The sequence below is a fragment of the Lonchura striata genome, chromosome 15, assembly GCF_046129695.1.
Source record: "Lonchura striata isolate bLonStr1 chromosome 15, bLonStr1.mat, whole genome shotgun sequence".
In the NCBI taxonomy this organism is placed as follows: Eukaryota; Metazoa; Chordata; class Aves; order Passeriformes; family Estrildidae; genus Lonchura; species Lonchura striata.
Window position 1 is genome coordinate 5,139,676 of NC_134617.1, and position 12,032 is coordinate 5,151,707.

At 54.6% G+C, this 12,032-nt stretch overlaps 1 protein-coding gene across 2 annotated transcripts in view; it reads right to left on the reverse strand.

Annotated features, from left to right (window-relative positions):
* Nucleotides 1-429: 429 nt before the first annotated feature.
* Nucleotides 430-12,032, reverse strand: part of LARP1 (La ribonucleoprotein 1, translational regulator) — a 45,406-nt gene continuing 33,803 nt past the window's right edge. For both annotated transcript variants that reach the window (XM_021552108.3, XM_021552107.3), the window contains exons 11-20: nt 11,149-11,318; nt 10,519-10,878; nt 9,251-9,374; nt 8,448-8,653; nt 8,247-8,353; nt 7,730-7,881; nt 7,332-7,476; nt 7,040-7,149; nt 6,429-6,556; nt 430-5,906 (exon numbers count right to left, since the gene is read on the reverse strand). In XM_021552108.3, the coding sequence (XP_021407783.1) occupies nt 5,685-5,906; nt 6,429-6,556; nt 7,040-7,149; nt 7,332-7,476; nt 7,730-7,881; nt 8,247-8,353; nt 8,448-8,653; nt 9,251-9,374; nt 10,519-10,878; nt 11,149-11,318 (1,724 nt within the window). In that variant the 3' untranslated portion in view covers nt 430-5,684. The remainder of the gene's footprint in view (nt 5,907-6,428; nt 6,557-7,039; nt 7,150-7,331; nt 7,477-7,729; nt 7,882-8,246; nt 8,354-8,447; nt 8,654-9,250; nt 9,375-10,518; nt 10,879-11,148; nt 11,319-12,032) is intronic.

Consider the following 12,032-nt stretch of genomic DNA (forward strand, 5'->3'; position numbering starts at 1 on the left):
TCTGATAAATTCCAGAGATTTTCCAAGGAAAGCAGAGTCCCTGCTGTCCTAAGCCATGTGGAGATTAAGGAACCCCTGTAAGAAAGGACCCAAGAAAGCAGCCCCCAGAACAGTATGCACAAGTACCCACAGACCATCTGAGACACACTGAATTCTCTCAAGGATCTCCCTAAATCTCAGTCCTGCCTGGGGGCGTGGAACAAAAGCACATTTGTCCCCAGTGCTAGAGCAGCTCCTCGAGGAACAGGCACACAGGGCTGACCTGTGCTGCACTGACCATTGGGTCAGCCCAGCTCTACCTGTGGAGCCAAAGTCACTTCCCCTGCTCCCCTCTGGTCCCCACAGCTGCACCAGGATGAACCCAGCCCAGCCACTAGCCACAGTTCCCTGGGGAGGGCAAGTCAGCAGAACAGAAAACCCAGGCACCACTGTCTTTTGAACTTTTTATTTTTATACATTTTTTTTGTATTAAAAAGGAAAAAGCATAATTACCACAAATTACAAAGGACTAAAGCATTACTAGAATAATGAATCACATCAGCCTAGAAAGCAGATACTCTGAATAATATTAATGTTATAATACAAGCTCTCATTCAAGTATTTTACATTTTTCTCTTTTCCTTTTATACGTGATCATGATCCTAGCACATGGGTCAAAGATTATGTACTATCGACAGAGATGGATCATGTACAGCAGGCCGTATTAACAAGATTTTCCTCCCAAGTGATATATGGTCTCTGATGAGTCATTTTAAGTTTGTTTCTACTATAAATGCAGCTGAAGAAGGTAGCACACACTCTCTAGTTTTGGGAAACAGAAGGCTGAGGTTGGACACATAGGGTTTGAGAAGGGCCAGCACATCGAACCATCACCCTTTAGCTCCAGGCGAGCAAGCAGAAGGCTGCACTCGCTGGGCTGCAGCTCAGTGGGTGTCTCTGAGCCACAGATCCAAAGGTTTCCAAGCCCAGTGGGACCAGGACAGGCTGGGGGGGAAGACAGGGAGCAAGGCTGCACCAGGGAGGCTCGAGGGACCAAGTGGTGCCTCGAGAGCACCACTGGCACAAGCCACGCTGGTGCAGGGCTGACACCTGGGGAGAGCAGGAGGACAGCATGGGGAGGAACCCCAGCACACTCCATAGGGGCTGGCTGGCACCCAGGGCACTCCCTGCTCCTCTGGAGCTTCCCAGCAAGGGATGTGCTTGTCACAGGTACATCGGTCCTATGTTCAAGTGTCTGCAGAAAGTGAAACTGTAAACTACTGGAAATGCTGCCCTCCAGCCACCCGCTCCACACCACCGAGATGAACGTTTGCTTAGAGAATGAAAAATGAAAGAAATTCTTTTATCTGTTACCTGTATTGGAATCTTTTAAAAAAGTCACTGAGGCATTTAACATCAAGTGTAACAACCCTCTCAAGAAGAGCCCAGCATCCATTTCAAACAGTGAGTGACAAGTGACATAACCAGCCTCAGAGGCAGGAGACAATAAGCACTGCAAACACAGCTTGCTACATTTACAGTTTTCCTTTTTTTTTTTTCTTTTTTTACTTTTGATAAAATATCTGGGAAGGCATTAACAGCTAGAAGGCCCCCTCTGCACTGCCATGTGGAACGTGGCAGGACGCTGAGGTTGAACACATCAGTTTGTTACAGTACAGCAATCAGTCCCCAGCAGATGCTGAAACTCAGGGACCCCAAGGGCTACAGTGAGAAGGTGCCACCAGAGGTGCCAGGGGGGCATCAGAAGAGATGGATAGGCAAAACTAGAGCAGCAGCATCATTATGTTTTAATTTTTTTTCCCCAAATGAGCACAGCAAAGCAACAAAACCTCATCAAAAACACACCTTCCACCTCCACTCTGACCTCACGCCACAGCTCTGTACCTGCTGCAGCCATCTGCATTCTCAAGACAAGTTAACCTCGGCAAGGAGGACCTCCTGAGAAGAGGGGCAGGATGAGGAATGCTCTCCTGCCTCAGCCTCCCTCAGCCTTTCCAAAAACAGCTGGGGCTGCCCCAGGCTCTGCCAGTGGCTGGACACCAGCACCAAGCAGCCCCCGTGGGCTGTGGGACAGTCAGCACTCACAGGAGCACGTGTGCAACCACTCAGTCCTCTAAAATTCAAAAAAGCACAACACATGGTGGAGGCGAGGCATCCAAACTAAAAGCAAGGCCCAACTCCCTCTGCAGAAGGGCAAGAGCTCCCTCAAACGCAACCCCCCTCTGGACAGATGTCCCTTTATCCAGTGGGGACACGAGCCTTGCTGCAGCCACTCGTGACCCAGCTGGGCACAGACCACGCACCTGGGGAGCTCCCTGCCCTCTGCCAGCACCCACCCTGGCACGGAGCAGGAGGGAGCAGCTCTGTGCTCCCTTCCCTGCAGGAACACAGGTGTGAGCCAGCAGCAGCTGCCTCGGACTGTCACATCCATCTTTGCTCTGTCCTGCCACTGCTGTCCCATGGACAGCTAAACAAGGCACACGGTCCACAAACCGGGAGGGCACTGGGACCACTGGGATTGCTCTTCTGACCCACCTTCCCCTGGGTGCACACACTAGTGTGACAAACCATTGACTTGGCAGAGGGGGAAGGGAAAACACTTCTATGCCAAGACTAGAGCCTCAGGATCAGAAATTAAAAATTATTTAAAATCAGTATTTTCAGAAATTCTCTGGGAAATGTCTTACCTCTTCCACAACCCAAACAATTCCAGTCTGCTCTACAAGCAACAACTCCATAGCAGCAGCTCATCCCTCCCCATTTCCTATGAATTTGTTGCTGAAACACAGACAATTGGCTTCAAGAGAGCCACGCACACACACCAACGAAAGGAGCGCAGACAGAGCAGCAATGATCACCTGTGGCACATCCAGACCTGCCTCCACTTGCAAACAACCAGCAACACATCTACAATGTCCTTGATTGACTCTCCAGCCTCCTCCTTCCCAAATGTGGGACAAACCCGCCTATTATAAATGTAACCTCAGAGATCTGACTCCAGCTCACAAGAGGGGAAATCCAGAGATAACAGTCACGGCCACAGCACTGTACAAGTGTTACTTTTGCCCATCTTGCCCAGTTCCCACAACCCCAGAGCACTGCTGCCGTAACGGAGATCCACGGCCTTGGATGGGCTCGCCTGCTGCAATCAGGCCTGTGAGTGGTACCAGCTGCAGGTGACATGGCAGGGGTGGAAGGACCAGGGCAGGATCACACCACCAGGAAACAGCCAAGCAACAGCTCCCCAGCCTCTCAAACCCAGCTGTGCTTTCAATTCTAGCAGCAATTCATGAAGCCTCTCCAGTCGGACCAGCCCACCTGCCCCACAAAGGTGGCATCCTGGAGGCAGGGTCACTTTGGGACGTGATGGCCTCAGCCAGAACCCCACAAACACCCACAGCCACTGCTGATGGACAGCTCAGCCATGCTTCCCCTCTTGCTCCTGCTCTCAGTTCCTGGCTGCTCCCACCCACCCTGCAGCCACACAGGGACAGCCCTGGAGAGATGACTCCTCCCAGCTCTGGATCAGCTGGATCCCTTGGGAAAACACTGTTCAGTACCAGCTTGTGACTTGGGAGAAAGGGCAACCCAAGGAGCTGCTCCCTTTGAGCGGTGCATCACGTGCCCACTGCACACAGGAGGACAGATCTGGAGCTCACAGGGACAGAGCCACAGCCAAGCCTGGTATCTCAGGGATCCAGCAGAAGGAGCATGGTGGCAGCAAGGCAAGCAGGTCTGACTGGAAAGGAACACAGCTTCCCAGTGCTACCTCTGGAGCACCTCCAGAGGTAGCACTGAACATCTCAGAGATCTCACACCTGACACATGCCCCTCACAAAGGACCCAGCTCACAGCCTGGGGAGGGTTTGCCTGCCAAAGTCCACCTGGTGCTGGGTGTAAGGATGAATCAAGTAAATGCCACAGCAGCTCTGCAGTCAACCCCTGCCTCAGCTGAGTAAGGAGCTACACACGGTGTCAACTTGGCCCTTGGAAATGCACAGGGACTGAGCCCTGAGTGGGAGACTCCATGCAGGTGCCTGCCACAACACAACACACAAGGAAACCCAGACAAGAGCTCTCCTGTGCCAGGCAGCTCCTGCTCACCCCTGCACAAGTCCCACCAGCAGCCCTGAGCCAGTGACTGCTGTGGACAGCTTTCCCAGGGCTGCCTCACTCCCTGTCAGGCTACAGCAGAAGCAGCCCTCGCTCCCAGCCAGGAGCAGCCCCCCAGCTGCTGTGACAATCCCCCTGCTCACTCCCCAGCCAGCTGGAAGCACAGACAGGAGCAGAGCCACCTCCTGCCCAGGGAGGACTGGGGGTGCGAGCAAGGCCACGACAGAACAGCCGCTGTGGTGGGGACAAGGCTGCCACAGAACCAACACAGGGCTGCGACTACGGCGTGACACCGAGCCTGGGCTGTGACTCGGCCCCTGCCCAGGAGGCTCCAAGCGAGCTGCGGGGGCAGAGGAAAGGCCGCAGGGAAGATCAGCTCGGCAGCAATGCCGTGAGGAGTCTCTGGGCCTGGGGGGAGCCGAGCCCAGTGCACCCCAGGGTGCAGGATGCCAACAAGCCTCCCCGCTCCAGCTCCACCATAAGGCAACTTTTTTTTGTGTATTTTTGGGGTTTTTTGTTTGTTTTTTTTTTTCTTTTTTTTTCTTCAGTAATATTTCCAAGGAAGAAAGCAAAGGGGGATGTGTCTTTTTTTTAAAGAGTTTTTCTGTTGTTTTAGAGGGGTTTGTGGGATTTTTTTTCGTTATGTCATTTTTTCCAAGGGAAAAGGAAGAGAAAAGCTCCTTCAGCAAAGTCCTGTCTTTGCAAGCGATGGGCATTCCTGGGGCAGCGGGTGCACCGTCCACACAGGCTTGAGTCCAGGTGCCTGCCAGCCTCCCAACCAGCCATCCTCGCAGGAAGGAGTCAGAACGAGCCTATCCTTGGCAAAGGTCCTTTGGTTGACTTCCAAATTGTCCGTGACAGAAGGGAGAGGTGGACAGAGGGAGAGCCAGACCCCCGGGAAGGTGAGGACGCTGGGGAGAAGGGAGCGGGAGAACGAACAGGGCGATGCTCCTGTCAGAGGTCGGTGTTGGAGAGGCACCGCCGCACGTGGGATGGGAGACGCCAGCCGGGTCATGGAGATCAGAGGCTCCGCAGCATCGTCACACGCTGTGGCTTCGGTCCCCCACTGGGGAACCTCGCTCCTCCAAGCTTCCTGAGCGGCTGCCCCGCGATCCGAGGGGGACACAGAGGGGACTCGTTGGGGCCACACAGAGCAGACTTGTTTTGGTAAATCCAGACGAACTTCTAGCAATAATTTAAAACTTGATATATATATATAATAATAAAAAAATCTCCCCTTTCCAACCCAGCCAGAACACATTTCTTTTGAAGAGACACTAAGACATGAGTGTGTGCACGGGAGGAGAGAGAAGGGAAAGCTTGGGTCTGCTGGGAGCGGGTCTGGCTCTGGTCAGGGTAGTAATAGCAAAACGGTGTTTTGGATGCAGATCGTCTTTGCTTTCCAGCCACAAGAGAAGAAAATCGTGTGCGTTGAAGTTTCTCCCAAGCAGCCTATTCCTGGGAACCCACCTTGCAGCTCCTTTCCTGTCCCACCCCCTCATGTCTGCTCTTCTGAGCCATTCCCCACCAACCCACCCCACCCCTGGCAGGAAGCGGACGCTGCAGCCTCTCTACTTCCCCACTGTCTGCGACTCTGCAGCTGATGGGGCAGGGGATTGCTGGCTCAGGTTTTTGGCATCCTCTTGTGCAGGCTGGCTGGGTGAGGCGTGGGCTTGGCTGGATGGGCACTGGCTGACCGTTTTGCTGGAAGACTGGGATGGGTAGCGCTTCCTGCCATCTCCCCCGGACGTCGTAGGGTATCTCTTGTGTCCACCTTCTTCCCCCATGGGTGGCTGGAAGAGAAGCACCCCAGTATCAGCACAGACTCCTGCAAATGTAGGTGCCCACCCCAGGATCAGGAAACAGCCTTCCTGCAAGCCTGGCCCACAAGGAACACACACATTCACTCCAAGCACTCAGATTCCCTGTCCAAATTTCCTGCTGCCAGATTGGACAGAAAAACTGACTGACTCCCACAAACTGACCACAGTGGTGACAACTTGCTCTTGTCACCTGCTTTCCACACAGAGGCACAGTCCAGAAGTTTGGGAGCCAAAGCTCCACACAATGCACCACTCAAACCATCAAAGCTCTCTTTCCTCCTCCTTCCTCACCTCACCAGGGAGGACAGGCTCACCCAGCTCCCTCACCCCACACATTCCAATCCCGCAGTTTGTTCCCTGGCTGCAATGACTGGCAGTGACAGTAGATGTCACTGCCCCCCCTCCTGCCACCTGGGGACCCCCAAAATCCTCCATCCTCGGAGGACTCTTTGCAGGGGCCGTCAGTGTGGCGCAGGAATTGTGTCTACTCACATCTACTCGGAAGTCCTCGAGGCGCTTGAACTTGCTGAGGTATTCTTGCAGTTTGCTGTTAATGTCCAGATTTTTGGCTTTGGAATATTTTAAGAAGGCCCAGAACTTTTCCAGCCCATAGAGCTGCCCTGGAGGGGAAAAAAAAAATCCAGATGTCAGCAAGACAAAAACCAAACGTGACATTTTCCCTCCAGGCTTCCCCACAAACCCTATTGTCCTGCTGGTGGGCACAGCCTAGGCAAAATGGGACACCTGGAGGGAAGCAACCTACATCAGTCCTGGGCAGCCCCAACTTGGGATGTCCCCAGGCTCAGCTGGCTTGGTGGTGACAAGGCTCAGCCACTGCAGGGCACTGAGAAATCCCACAGGAAATGGTGCCTCTACAGGAATGCTCTGGCAAAACTGCAGCCTCCCACTGCCCTCCTCCAAGCCCCAGTAATCTTTACGATGGTGATAGTCAACCCTCTCCTGTGAAATGAGCAACAGGACATCCCAGTCCTCTACCTACAGCACTAGGTGGTTTCATCAAAATGATGAGTACAGAGGCTCAGAAGGACCATGCAGCTGAGCTATATCCATGCCAACCCCAGGGAGCCAAAGGAGGCACCTACCAGCTTCATAATCCTTGATGGTCTCTTCTTGGAAGTCCTTAAATATGTCTGGCCGGAATTTCTTCTCCAGCCCGTAGCTGTAGTATCTGAAAAGGCACTCCAGACCGTACCTGGGAAGGGAGCAGCACATGCAGCTCAGACACTGCTGCACACAACACAGGGCAGCAGCAGGAGATAGAACAACCCCACACCCACCTTCAAGCAAGACAGAGGCACTGCCTTAATTTGCTGTGAGCCCTGCAAAAGGCCAAACCCTTAGAAAAGGCCCATACTCTTATCACTTTCCTCTTACCTGTATCCCTCCTTCCCATCCTCCACAGCAAGTTGCTTGAACTCCTCATACATTTTCTTGTTGAAGTGATCTCGGAGGAAGAAGGACCAGAAGCGGAAAAGCGTGTTCATCTCCTGGGACTGACCAATGCCCAGTCGTTTTCGCTCTGTTTGGGGAAGAGGGAATAATTACAAAGCCAATCCTGCCCCAGGGAGCCAGGGGCTCACGTGCAGGAGGGCCCTGTGATGACACCCAGCCCCAGCAGAGGACACCATGAGCACAGCCCATGCTCCCCACAAACCATGGGGATACAGCAGCTACCAGCAGGGCTGTCCTGTAGAACCCTGTCTGTGTCCATCCCTGCCATGCTCCTGTCCCCAGCAGACACCCTGTGCCACCCCTCAGTGCAGGGTCCCTACCGTTAAGGCAGCGCCGCCGGTACTTGTGGTAGACGTGTTGTGTGAAGCCGTTCTCCTTGAGCAGCTCGTGCGAGGGATGCTGGAACTTGGGCAGGGACTGCGGGGTGCAGCCATAGCTCCCGACGGCCGGGGTCCCCTCCGAGGGGCTGGAGCTGGGTGTGAGAGACTCCTGTCAGCACCCTTCCTTGGCATCACCCAGGAGAGGGGGGGGGGGTCACACTCTACCCCACCTGTCTGTTGGTCCCACCCTTGCCCTGTCACTATCCTGGGTTTGGGACATGAGCCATGGAGCAGTCTACTAGGAAGGTGACCAATGTTTCTAATCAAGTCTCATCTTGCTACTCTCCAAGGCCACAGATTTCCCCCAAGCCTTTCCAGGAAGGGTAGGTTTGACTCCTGTCCTTTCTGCAGTCACCTAACAGGAGACCTCCCCTGCAAGACCGGATGCTGCTTTCCCCTTCCTTCCCACACTCCTTCCCTCTCCCATTTCTGCCTCCTGCATGCCTGTCTCTGGTACCTGATGGAGGCAGTCCGGGGCCTGTGCTCCCTGGAGTCCATCACCCAGCCCACGTGGCACTCCATCGGAGGGTTCGAACTGTGCCTCGTCTTCCTCTTGCGCGGAGTCTGCAAGACACAGCGCATCACAGATGTGTTCCCCTCCTCCTCAGGCCCCAGCTGGGAGCCCCCGCTCCCGTCCCCCAGCCCAGCCTGCTCCCACCTTGGCATCTATCGTCCTGCCCTCTTTCACCACTGGGTAGAACCGGGGCGTCTGCGTCGGGTCCTTGAGCTGCGGCGTGCGCGGCGTGCGGGGGGTCCTGGCGTTGCGGTAGTTGGGCGATTCTGGGACGGTCGTGGGCAGAGAGCGGGCGATGGTGGAGGGCTCAGGGACTCCGAAGAGCTTGTTGGCCAAAGCGTCTGTAGGTACTGCAGGGAAGAAAAAGAAAACCCCCCCGTGTCACGCTGGGCTCCGGGCACCAAGCGTCACCACCAGCAGCAGATGGGAAGCAGCAGGGGCAGAAATGCAGGGACGCATCCCAGCTCTCCCACACGAGCAGCCTGAATTCCAGTTTGGCCAGAAAGCCCAAATGCAAGCAGCAGATGCAAAGAGCTCCCCACAAGGTATCTGCTTCCTAGTGGTTAACAGCAGCAACAAATCCCTCTCCCCAAGGACGCAGCCCTGGTGTCACACAGGAAAACGATGTCCAGTAGGCAGCTGCCTTCCAAGTACTCGGAGAGGCTCCAAGAGGAAAGCCAAATCCCAGGAACTACACCCAAGTCTGCCACGGTTTCCTCACCACACTGGGACACCCCTGCTTTTGGGCTCCTCTTCCAGAGCCCTACAGCATTCAGCTGGGAGCATTAATCTGGGAAAGATGCAACTCGGTATATTCTGTGAACTAGATAATCCATCACACTTGTGGCCCCAGCTCCTTCTCCCCAACTGCTATCCAGCCTCCATGAACCTGTCAGCATGAGAAACCTGCACAAAGTCGGTCCCATCATTCATGCCCCATCTCTTACCTTGCTGGAACCTGGGGGGACCAGGAGGGACTTCCTGGTTTGGATCCACGGGGGGCTCTGGGGTCAGGGTGTCAAACTGCTCCCTGCTGATCATATTCACCTTCTTGAAGTTCTCCACCTCTTGCTGCATTGGAGGAGGAAGATGGTGAAGAAACTACTCACAACCATGGCTCTGCCTGAGCAACAGCCACAACACTGGGCCCCAAGGGCAGTCAAAGGGCCCGGGTGCCCAGAGGGCACTGGCTGCACAGGGGTAGAAAGGGGAGATGCAGCAGACAGAACACTGGGCACTGCACAGGCCACATCTGAGCCACCAATGCTGCCAAGCTTTCAGGGATCCCACAGGCAGCTTCACTAACCAGCACCTGCTTCTTTCAGGCTTTTACCAGCCAGGTCAGAGCCAGTGCAGTAAAGCTCAACATGAGCTCAGTGACCCATTTTTGGCCAGGACCCCCTGCCACCCTCCTGTGTTGCTAGAGCACCCCTCCCCACATCCTCACAGCCATGCTGGAACCGGGCACAGTGCTCCCATGGATCTGAAGGATCCACATCCCAACACACATTGTCCCTGTCACCCTCCAATTCTGTTACCCTAGACAGCAGCACTGCTTCAGCAATGGGCCGGGTATCAAACTTGGAAGCACTGAGCCCAGCTGGGAGCTCCAATAAGTCATCCCACCTCACAGCCATGATTTCTGTCACTGAATGAGTCTAGGCAAGTCCCCAAAAGTGAGAGTCACCAAGTTAGGACCCAAACATTTCAAAACAGCAGATGGGCTTTCTATAAAAAGCCCATGTCTATGCAAACTGACACCAAAATGAAGAGCACAGGCCAAGTGCAGCCCAGCCATCTATGAACCTGTCCCCAACACACGTAGTCTCCAACAGTCTGTGCCCAAAGCACAGGGCACTATGGGCAGTGCAGAGACGCCCAGTTCCCCTCACAGACCTGGCCCTGCCAGCTGAGATCCTGGCAGCCAGCTGAACAATGGGCCCCATGTTCCAGGTCACCTCACTACTGGCACTTTGTTTACGTGGCTGTAGCCTCACGTCTGGTAACAGCGCTGTGTTTATCCCCGGTATGGACAAACACGATGCTGGGAGCCAAGAATCCCAAACACTGCAAGAGGACTAATCCCAGCTTAGCTCTTCCCCACGAGGAGGCTGTAACCCACTGCACTGCCCTTTTCACCCCAGCCCAATTGCTGCACACAAGGCTCCCCACAGGCCACACGGATCCCTCCCATCCTCGGATCAGCCGTTCTCACCTTGATCTGAGAATACTCTGGCTCAAACTGCTCTGTCCACAGGTCCTGCTCATAGTAGTACAGCCCATCGTTGATCACCTTGGCCAGCTCCGAGCTCATTTTAGCCCTGGAGGTGTGGTTGCCAGTCCGGTCCCCGCCGGGATGGCGGCGCAGGTACGGAGGGGTCTGCGTCACGATGAGGATCTTGTTCACGTCGCGATCGTCGATCTCGTAATCCGAGTCCTCGTCTGACCAGTCGGTGAAGGTGTTCTTGCGGCCATCCATCTGCTCCATCTCCTCGTCGAAGAGGAAGTCGAGCTCCTCGGGTTCATCTTGGTCCTTTTGCTTCTGCTGCTGTGGTGTCTTTGACTCCTCTGGTTTCTACAGGTAGGGGAGCAAGGGTGACACAGGGTAAAGACCACACAGCGAGACAAGACCCACCTCTTGCCCCTTATTTCTTTACCCCAGCCCATCTGGGGAGAACACATCATTTACACCACTGAGGAGCAGCTCCAAAGGGGCTCAGATGGACACAGGAGAGACTGGGACATCACTCCCAACAGACCCTACTTGACTGAAGCTGCCCATGTATGATCCAAGTCACCCCAGTCACTGGGAGACTCCCAGTCCAACAGCTCCTACATCACTTACCTTGGGCCTGGCTGGGGAAGGGCGGGGTCTCTTCTTCACTTCAATCCATGTCTCTGAATCCAAGTCTGGCAGACTTGTAGACAGGCCCTTGGGCATTGTCTTCAGGTTACTGACCTCCTCTGTTTTGGTGGGGACTGGGCTGGCAGCACGTGGGGAGCCTGGAGCAGACTCTGGAACCAACAAGAGCCACAAACTGCTTTAGAGGGAGGGAGGGAACCCAGGGGTGCAGTTACAAATTACCCAACCATGCTGGCACCATGGCACAGCCTGCAGGACTAACTGGCATACAGTGACCACAGTTAACCAGCACAGTGTCCACAAGTGCTAGAGTGGGAATCTCCAGTTAAAGCTATGATGGCAGGGGTGGCCACACAGCTTTGCAGGTGACAGCATCCCAGACACACAAAGCCCTAAAGGTGCTCCGCTGCTCTCTGGGAAACCTTTCCAGGAGAGTCTGGACCCAGATCTTCTGTCAAAACTATTACGAAGCACCAGGATCCTTCATGTGGGCTCTCAGGCCCAGCCCTGGGCTCCTGCCAGCCCCTGTGGGATGAGGTGACAAGAGCATGGGAAGCCCATGAAGGACAGAAGACCCTTCTGCAGCACTTGGTTGATGGCTTCACATCTGCTGCCCACTTTGTGCCCAGTATCTCCTCACAAGGATTCACAAGCATCCTCTGCTCTGCCCAGCAGCTGTAGACTATTTCCAGGCATGCCAAGAAACTTTCAGCAGGACTGACTCTCTCTGAATCCCTTCAGCCCTAACGGAGGACAAGCTACATGCAGTCTCTCACATCACCCCATGTCTGAAGGCAGCAGCAAGTCCTCTCTCTCCAAGGACAGAGCCCACACCAGCTCCCACCACCAAGCAGAAAGCCACTGGC